General features: G+C 49.3%; 1 protein-coding gene across 1 annotated transcript in view; it reads left to right on the top strand.

Moving 5' to 3' along the window:
* Window positions 1-477: 477 nt before the first annotated feature.
* The window catches only part of ZFAND3 (zinc finger AN1-type containing 3), a 195,824-nt gene continuing 185,380 nt past the window's right edge, over window positions 478-10,921 (top strand). The window contains exon 1 of the mRNA XM_056568669.1: window positions 478-723. Within this exon, the coding sequence (XP_056424644.1) occupies window positions 653-723 (71 nt within the window). The 5' untranslated portion in view covers window positions 478-652. The remainder of the gene's footprint in view (window positions 724-10,921) is intronic.

The raw sequence follows: 10,921 nt of genomic DNA, 5'->3' as shown, positions 1-10,921 counted from the left end.
CTGCTCTGGGGGTTTTCTCAGTAGATTCAGAATGAATGATATAATATTTTGGGCAGATGAAGTTTTATTATATCAGATTTGTATGTATTTATATTACTATTTTGGGATCCCGTCTATATTGTTCAGATCATGAAGAATCCCCTAAACACGTAACCTACTTGTATAATCTTCTCCCCCCAGATACTGAATGGTTTCGTCCTTTTCCAGCTGATTTCAGGTCTGTGCCTCTTCGCCTGAACCAAGACTCCAGAGAGGACTGTACCATTAAATAAATAGGGGTGTTTGGAGGTTAAGAGGATTCATCAGTGTCGATTCTCATGTAGATTTGATGATATAACACAATGGTCTCGTCATTACGATTTTACATCACATTATTATAGCGTTATATCGGGTGTGCGGGTGATACCGTCCTCCTACATGTCCTCACCAGGGGGGCCGCTCCCCCGTTTTGCTCTTGGTACGCCCCGCCTCCAGCTGACCGGCCTGGATCACGGTTTGGAGCCTCGGACTGGTCGCCCCGGAGTCGCCGTGTTTCCTCGGCCTGTACCGCGGCCTCATCCCGGGAGGGTCCCGACAGCTCGGGGGCAGCAGGGAGCGTGAGCGGCGCGGAGGCCCCGGCCTGGTGTACGGAGAGCGGCCCGGCCTGTCAGCCATGGGAGACACCGGCAGCGAGCGCAGCAAACCGCCCAGCCTCCCCCCGCGCTGCCCCTGCGGATTCTGGGGGTAAGAGACCCGGGCAGGGGCCCCCGAGCCTGCGGAGAGCCCTGTGCTGTGCCAACATATATGTGCCCATGTATACTCACATACCATGACCATGTATACTGCAATACTGTGCCCCCCTGACTATGTATACTCCAATACTGTGCCCCCCTGACCATGTATACTGCAATACTGTGCCCCTGACCATGTATACTGCAATACTGTGCCCCCCTGACTATGTATACTCCAATACTGTGCCCCCCTGACCATGTATACTGCAATACTGTGCCCCTGACCATGTATACTCCAATACTGTGCCCCCCTGACTATGTATACTCCAATACTGTGCCCCCCTGACTATGTATACTGCAATACTGTGCCCCTGACTATGTATACTGCAATACTGTGCCCCCCTGACTATGTATACTCCAATACTGTGCCCCCCTGACCATGTATACTGCAATACTGTGCCCCCCTGACCATGTATACTGCAATACTGTGCCCCCCTGACTATGTATACTCCAATACTGTGCCCCCTGACCATGTATACTGCAATACTGTGCCCCTGACTATGTATACTCCAATACTGTGCCCCCCTGACCATGTATACTGCAATACTGTGCCCCTGACTATGTATACTCCAATACTGTGCCCCCCTGACCATGTATACTGCAATACTGTGCCCCTGACTATGTATACTGCAATACTGTGCCCCCCTGACTATGTATACTCCAATACTGTGCCCCCCTGACCATGTATACTGCAATACTGTGCCCCCCTGACTATGTATACTCCAATACTGTGCCCCCCTGACCATGTATACTGCAATACTGTGCCCCCTGACCATGTATACTGCAATACTGTGCCCCCCTGACTATGTATACTCCAATACTGTGCCCCCCTGACCATGTATACTGCAATACTGTGCCCCCCTGACCATGTATACTGCAATACTGTGCCCCCCTGACTATGTATACTCCAATACTGTGCCCCCTGACCATGTATACTGCAATACTGTGCCCCTGACTATGTATACTCCAATACTGTGCCCCCCTGACCATGTATACTGCAATACTGTGCCCCTGACCATGTATACTGCAATACTGTGCCCCTGACCATGTATACTGCAATACTGTGCCCCCCTGACTATGTATACTGCAATACTGTGCCCCCCGGACCATGTATACTGCAATACTGTGCCCCCCGGACCATGTATACTGCAATACTGTGCCCCCCGGACCATGTATACTGCAATACTGTGCCCCTGACCATGTATACTGCAATACTGTGCCCCTGACCATGTATACTGCAATACTGTGCCCCCCTGACTATGTATACTGCAATACTGTGCCCCCCTGACTATGTATACTGCAATACTGTGCCCCCCGGACCATGTATACTGCAATACTGTGCCCCCCTGACCATGTATACTGCAATACTGTGCCCCTGACCATGTATACTGCAATACTGTGCCCCCCTGACTATGTATACTCCAATACTGTGCCCCCCTGACCATGTATACTGCAATACTGTGCCCCTGACCATGTATACTGCAATACTGTGCCCCCTGACTATGTATACTCCAATACTGTGCCCCCCTGACCATGTATACTCCAATACTGTGCCCCCCTGACCATGTATACTGCAATACTGTGCCCCTGACCATGTATACTCCAATCCTGTGCCCCCCTGACCATGTATACTGCAATACTGTGCCCCCCTGACCATGTATACTCCAATAATGTGCCCCTGACCATGTATACTCCAATACTGTGCCCCTGACCATGTATACTCCAATACTGTGCCCCTGACCATGTATACTCCAATACTGTGCCCCTGACCATGTATACTCCAATACTGTGCCCCTGACCATGTATACTCCAATACTGTGCCCCCCTGACCATGTATACTGCAATACTGTGCCCCCCTGACCATATATACTCCAATATTGTGCTGTGCCCCCCTGACCATGTATACTGCAATACTGTGCCCCCCTGACCATGTATACTCCAATACTGTGCCCCCCTGACCATGTATACTCCAATACTGTGCCCCCCTGACCATGTATACTCCAATACTGTGCCCCCCTGACCATGTATACTCCAATACTGTGCCCCCCTGACCATGTATACTCCAATACTGTGCCCCCCTGACCAAGTATACTCCAAAACTGTGCCCCCCTACCATGTATACTCCAATACTGTGCCCCCCCTGACCATGTATACTCCAATACTGTGCCCCCTGACCATGTATACTCCAATACTGTGCCCCCTGACCATGTATACTCCAATACTGTGCCCCCCTGACCATGTATACTCCAATACTGTGCCCCCCCCTGACCATGTATACTCCAATACTGTACCCCCCGACCATGTATACTGCAATACTGTACCCCCATGACCATGTATACTGCAATACTGTACCCCCTGACCATGTATACTGCAATACTGTACCCCCATGACCATGTATACTGCAATACTGTACCCCCTGACCATGTATACTGCAATACTGTACCCCCCCTGACCATGTATACTGCAATACTGTACCCCCCCTGACCATGTATACTGCAATACTGTACCCCCCCTGACCATGTATACTCCAATACTGTGCCTCCCTGACCATGTATACTCCAATACTGTGCCTCCCTGACCAAGTATACTCCAATACTGTGCCCCCTGACCATGTATACTCCAATACTGTGCCCCCTGACCATGTATACTCCAATACTGTGCCCCCCTGACCAAGTATACTCCAGTACTGTGCCCCGGACCATGTATACTGCAATACTGTGCCCCCCTGACCAAGTATACTCCAGTACTGTGCCCCGGACCATGTATACTCCAATACAGTGCCCCCTGACCATGTATACTCCAATACTGTGCCCCCCTGACCATGTATACTCCAATACTGTGCCCCCTGACCATGTATACTCCAATACTGTGCCCCCTGCCCATGTATACTTCAATACTGTGCCCCCCTGACCATGTATACCGCAATACTGTGCCCCGGACCGTGTATAATCCAATACTGTGCCCACCCACCGACCATGTATACTGCAATGCTGTGCCCCCCTGACCATGTATACTGCAATACTGTGCCCCCCTGACCATGTATACTGCAATACTGTGCCCCCCCTGACCATGTACACTCCTATACTGTGCCCCCCCCTGACCATGTATACTCCAATACTGTGCCCCCCCGATCATGTATTCTCCAATACTGTGCCCCCCTGACCATGTATACTGCAATACTGTGATCCCCTGACCATGTATACTCCAATACTGTGCCCCCCCGATCTTGTATTCTCCAATGCTGTGCCCCCCTCTGACCATGTATACTCAAATACTGTGCCCCTCTGACCATGTATACTCCAATACTGTGCCCCCTGACAATGTATACTCCAATACTGTGCCCTCTGACAATGTATACTCCAATACTGTGCCCCCTGACCATGTATACTCCAATACTGTGCAGCCCGGACCATGTATACTACAGCCCCCCTGACCATGTATACTCCAATACTGTCCCCCCTGACCATGTATACTCCAATACTGTGCCCCCCCTGACCATGTATACTCCAATACTGTGCCCCCCCTGACCATGTATACTCCAATACTGTGCCCCCCCTGACCATGTATACTCCAATACTGTGCCCCCCCCTGACCATGTATACTCCAATACTGTGCCCCCCCCTGACCATGTATACTCCAATACTGTGCCCCCCCCTGACCATGTATACTCCAATACTGTGCCCCCCGGACCATGTATACTCCAATACTGTGCCCCTCTGACCATGTATATTCCAATACTGTGCGCCCCTGACCATGTATACTCCAATACTGTGCCCCCCTGACCATGTATACTCCAATACTGTGCCCCCTGACCATGTATACTCCAATACTGTGCCCCCTGACCATGTATACTCCAATACTGTGCCCACTGACCATGTATACTCCAATACTGTGCCCCCTGACCATGTATACTACAATACTGTTCCTCCTGACCATGTATACTACAATACTGACCAAGTATACTCAAATGCTGTGCCCCCTGACCATGTATACCCCCTTACGCTGTGCCCTCCTGATTATGTATACTCCTTAAACTGTGCTCCCAACCATGTTTCCTTCAATACTGTGCCCCTGACCATGTATACTCCAATACTGTGCCCCCCTGACCATGTATACTCCAATGCTGTGCCCCCCCTGACATGTATACTCCAATACTGTGCCCCCCTGACCATGTATACCGCAATACTTTGCCCCGGACCGTGTATAATCCAATACTGTGCCCACCCACAGACCATGTATACTGCAATGCTGTGCCCCCCTGACCATGTATTCTGCAATACTGTGCCCCCCTGACCATGTATACTGCAATACTGTGCCCCCCCCGACCATGTACACTCCTATACTGTGCCCCCCTGACCATGTATACTCCAATACTGTGCCCCCCCTGACCATGTATACTGCAATACTGTGCCCCCCTGACCATGCATACTGCAATACTGTGATCCCCTGACCATGTATACTCCAATACTGTGCCCCCCCGATCTTGTATTCTCCAATGCTGTGCCCCCCCTGACCATGTATACTCATATACTGTGCCCCCTGACCATGTATACTCTAATACTGTGCCCCCCTAACCATGTATACTCCAATACTGTGCCCCCCTAACCATGTATACTCCAATACTGTGCCCCCCCCTGACCATGTATACTCCAATACTGTGCCCCTCTGACCATGTAGTCTCCAATACTGTGCCCTCTGACAATGTATACTCCAATACTGTGCCCTCTGACAATGTATACTCCAATACTGTGCCCTCTGACAATGTATACTCCAATACTGTGCCCTCTGACAATGTATACTCCAATACTGTGCCCCCTGACCATGTATACTCCAATACTGTGCTGCCCGGACCATGTATACTACAGCCCCCCTGACCATGTATACTCCAATACTGTCCCCCCTGACCATGTATACTCCAATACTGTGCCCCCCCTGACCATGTATACTCCAATACTGTGCCCCCCGGACCATGTATACTCCAATACTGTGCCACCTGACCATGTATACTCCAATACTGTGCCCCCCCTGACCATGTATACTCCAATACTGTGCGCCCCTGACCATGTTTACTCCAATACTGTGCCCCCCTGACCATGTATACTACAATACTGACCAAGTATACTCAAATGCTGTGCCCCCTGACCATGTATACCCCCTTACGCTGTGCCCCCCTGATTATGTATACTCCTTAAACTGTGCTCCCAACCATGTTTCCTTCAATACTGTGCCCCTGACCATGTATACTCCATACTGTGCCCCTGACCATGTATACTCCAATACTGTGCCCCCCTGACCATGTATACTCCAATGCTGTGCCCCCCATGACAAGTATACTCCAATACTGTGCCCCTCTGACCATGTATACTCCAATACTGTGCCCCTCTGACCATGTATACTCCAATACTGTGCCCCTCTGACCATGTATACTCCAATTATGTGCCCCTCTGACCATGTATACTCCAATACTGTGCCCCCTGACCATGTATACTCCTATGCTGTGCCCCCTGACCATGTATTCTCCAATGCTGTGCCCCCCGACATGTATACTCCAATGCTGTGCCCCCTGACCATGTTTTCTCCAATGCTGTGCCCCCCGACATGTATACTCCAATGCTGTGCCCCCCCTGACATGTATACTCCAATACTGTGCCCCTCTGACCATGTGTACTCCAATACTGTGCCCCTCTGACCATGTATACTCCAATACTGTGCCCCCCTGACCATGTATACTCCAATACTCTGCCCCCCTGACCATGTATACTCCAGTACTGTGCCCCCTGACCATGTATACTCCAATACTGTGCCCCCCTGACCATGTATATCCCCCTACGCTGTGCCCCTTACTATGTATACTTCAATACTGTGCCCCCCTGACCATGTACACCCCCTACACTGTTCTCCTGACCATGTATACTCCAATTCTGTGCCCACCTGACAATGTATACTCCAGTACTGTGCTCCTCTGACCATGTTTACAACAATACTGTGCCCCCCTTACCATGTAAACTGCAATACTGATCCTCCCTGACCATGTATACTCCCATACTGTGCCCCCCTGACCATGTATACTCCAATACTGTGCCCCCTGACCATGTATACTCCAATACTGTGCCCCCCTGACTATGTATACCCCTTAAACTGTGCTCCTGACCATGTTTCCTTCAATACTGTGCCCACATGACTGTATACCCCCTACACTGTGCCCCTAACCATGTATACGCCATACTATTCTCCTGACCATGTATACTCCATTACTGTGCCTCCCTGACCATGTATACCCCATACTGTGCCCTGATTATGTATACTCCAATAGTGTGCCCCTCTGATCATGTATACCTCCTACACTGTGCCAATATCTATGTGCCCTCTTGACCATGTATACAATTGTACTGTGCCAATAGCATGTATACCCCCTATGCTGTGCCCCAAACCATGTGTACCCCATACTGTGCCAACATGTGTGCCCATGTATGTGTGCCTGCTTGACCTCGTATGCAGTCGTACTGTGCCCATAAGCATGTATACCCCCCATACTGTGCCCGTGACCATCTATACACCCATACTGCACCTTCCTGATCATGGATACCCACATACTGTGCCCCCCGACCTTGTATTCTCTCATACTGTGCACCTGCTCATTTATAGCCCAATACTATACCCCTGATCGTGTATACTCATATACTGTGCCCCGACCATGTATACCTCATACTGTGCCCTGACCATGTATACCCCATACTGTAAAAAATTGGAAAATTCGATTCGGCCGATTAGCCGAATTTTCCGAAAAAAATTAGTTTCGGTCTGAATTTATTTGCAGTGAATCTGTATGAAAAACGGCTATTTCTAGCCTACAGAGAGCATCAATAGGGGTGTAGAACACTTAACCTTGCTGTAACACGCATAGGGAGTGTGCTGCATTAGTGAAATACTGTTATTCAGTATGACATACAGATCAGAGGCATCACTATTAGAATCACTGTCACAGAGCAGCACAATGACAGAGCCTGGAGGTGGCATCAGTGTCAGGAGACCATATAGTGACTGACTGACACAGCGTAGAGGTGTTGGCAGCATGAGGAGACCATATAGTGGCTGAATGACACAGTGTGGAGGTGTTGGCAGCATGAGGAGACCATATAGTGGGTGAATGACACAGCGTGGAGGTGGCAGCAGCATGAGGAGACCATATAGTGGGTGAATGACACAGCGTGGAGGTGGCAGCAGCATGAGGAGACCAGATAGTGGCTGAATGACACAGCGTGGAGGTGGCAGCAGCATGTGGAGACCATATAGTGACTGAATGACACAGCGTGGAGGTGGCAGCAGCATGAGGAGACCATATAGTGGGTGAATGACACAGCGTGGAGGTGTTGGCAGCATGAGGAGACCATATAATGGCTGAATGACACAGCTTGGAGGCAGCAGCATGAGGAGACCATATAGTGACTGAATGACACAGCGTGGAGGTGTTGGCAGCATGAGGAGACCATATAGTGGCTGAATGACTCAGCGTGGAGGTGTTGGCAGCATGAGGACACCATATAGTGGCTGAATGACGCAGCGTGGAGGTGGCAGCAGCATGAGGAGACCATAGAGTGGCTGAATAACACAGCGTGGAGGTGGCAGCAGCATGAGGAGACCATATAGAGGCTGAATGACACAGCGTGGAGGTGTTGGCAGCATGAAGAGACCATATAGTGGCTGAATGACACAGCGTGGAGGTGTTGGCAGCATGAGGACACCATATAGTGGCTGAATGACACAGCGTGGAGGTGGCAGCAGCATGAGGACACCATATAGTGACTGAATGACACAGTGTGGAGGTGTTGGCAGCATGAGGACACCATATAGTGACTGAATGGCACAGCGTGGAGGTGTTGGCAGCATGAGGAGACCATATAGTGGAGTTGGCGGCAGCAGCATCAGAAGTCCTGAAAGTGACCCGGTGACAGTGGTGCGGTAGGTGGCCATACCAGTACCGGGTGATGAAGGTGGGTGAAAAAAGGAGAATTTGGCATCAGATGTGTGGCATCAGGCGGGTGGCAGGATCGGAATAGTAGCTGAGGCAGATAGGCAGAAGAAAACGATCTCTTTTGTAAGTGTTAGTGTTCACAAGTAAGTATTGAGGATATGCATTACGTAAGAGTAACTTTTAATAATATTCTTAGGATAAAATATATGGACCAGGGATGTGGAAATCCTATCGCCATGTAGTTCCGGGCGCCGGGCAGAGGTGAATTTTTCATAGCTTTAGCCCTGTATCGGGCAAGCAGGGCAGGAGGGACTTAAACCCCCCCCCCTCCTTTTTTTTTTGTTATATAATGCCGGTGTGAGGTGCAGGAGCGGACACAGACTTGCATGGGACGCAAGTCTGCACCTCACACTGGCACTCAGGGTGTATGGAGTGGGCTCCTGACTGGAGCCTGCTCCATACTCGGCGGCCCCTGGCTGATTTCAGTAGCCAGGTGCCGCTACTAATAGCCCGGCATGCGGCGATCGCCGCGGGCGGCTTTTAACCCTTCAGATCACCGCAGTCAAAGTTGACAGCGGAGTCTAAAGGTTTCTTGTAACCGTCCCTGGTGGGTGGTCTAGTGGGGTGGATCGCCCCCCCGCAGCGTGATCGGGGGGGGGGGGGGGGGCGCGATCCCCTGTGGAGGTAACCGGAGGGCTTACCTCTTCATCCGTGGCTGCCCCCATAGATTTGCATTTGATCAACCAAATGAACACTGATCAATAGAGTTCAATAGAAATGCATTTTTCTTTATGGGGAATCAAGATGATTCCTCCTAAAAAAGTGTATAAAAAGAAAAAAAAAGTTTAATAAAAGTTTAAAAACACCCATTAACCCCTTCCATATTAGATGTACGTTCACACAGGTGGATTTATTTGCAGGTTTCCCGCTGAATATTTGAAAACCTCAAAAAAATATTTTCAATTTCACCTCGCAAATAATTTTTTATTTTTTTTTCAGAGCATAAGTTATGGAAAAATGAAAGGTGTCATTACAAAGTATACTTGGCCCCGCAAAAAACAAGCCTCATATGAGTCTGTAGATGGAAAAATAAGTGTTATGGCTATGGTTATAGGATGAGGAGGAAAAAACAAGAGCAGAAACTAATAAAGACCTTATTTTTGTACTATTTTGGTTGAAATTATTTTATCTATCAGGACATGTGGATTTTCTTGAGGGACAAGTAGATTGTGTTCCGCTTTAGGCCCTTGGACAAGTAGTTTTTATTTTTTATTTTTATTTCCACACCCCTGTGGACCCAAATTTTTTTTTTAAATCAAACAAAAGGAAAGGTGTGGAAAAAAACACCATGTGCCACCTACACCACCAAGTATTGATGTGATGCAAAGACCTCTAAAAGGTGGAAGGGAACAACGTATGGTCCATTGTAGCAGGTGGGGGTAAAAAATTCCCCTGTAAGGCCCTACTCTCGCCCTATTAATTCCCTTCTCGGCAAGTGTTACTCGCCCTAAAAAGGGGGCGGCCCCACACAGGAACATCTCCGTATTTCCACCCAAAAACCCAGGGAAATGGCAGTGTTTGTAGGTGGAAATAGGGAGAGGTTCCTGTGTGGTGCCGCCCTTTTTAGGGCGAGTAACACTTGCCAAGAAGGGAATTAATAATGCGAGAGTAGGGCCTTACAGGGGAAGTTTTTACCCCCACCTGTTACAATGGACCATACGTTGTTCCCTTCCACCTTTTAGAGGTCTTTGCATCACATGAATACTTGGTGGTGTAGGTGGCACATGGTGTTTTTTGCACACCTTTCCTTTTGTTTGATTTAAAAAAATTTGGGTCCATATATTTTATCCTCAGAAAAGTTACGTTTTAGCTAATGCATATCCTCAATACTTACTTGTGGTCTGATGCTGAAGAATGTCTGCAACTGGGGAGCAGCACCTTAAATCTGTTTGGCACTATCCATATTTGTGAAGTGTTGGTGGCACCATGGTCAATCTACTCTGAGGCATCTGGCATTGGTGGGTGGAAATCCTGGCTGATCCATCCCTGATTCATCTTGACAAACGTCAGTCTCTTCACATTTTTAGTGGACAGACGAGTTCGCCTTGGGGTGACTATGGCTCCGGCCGCACTAAACACCCGCTCTGATGGCACACTACTGGCTGGGCAGGACAGCTTT

This window comes from Hyla sarda, chromosome 3 (genome assembly GCF_029499605.1).
Source record: "Hyla sarda isolate aHylSar1 chromosome 3, aHylSar1.hap1, whole genome shotgun sequence".
NCBI lineage: Eukaryota > Metazoa > Chordata > Amphibia > Anura > Hylidae > Hyla > Hyla sarda.
This window is presented reverse-complemented; position numbering and strand designations above follow the sequence as displayed.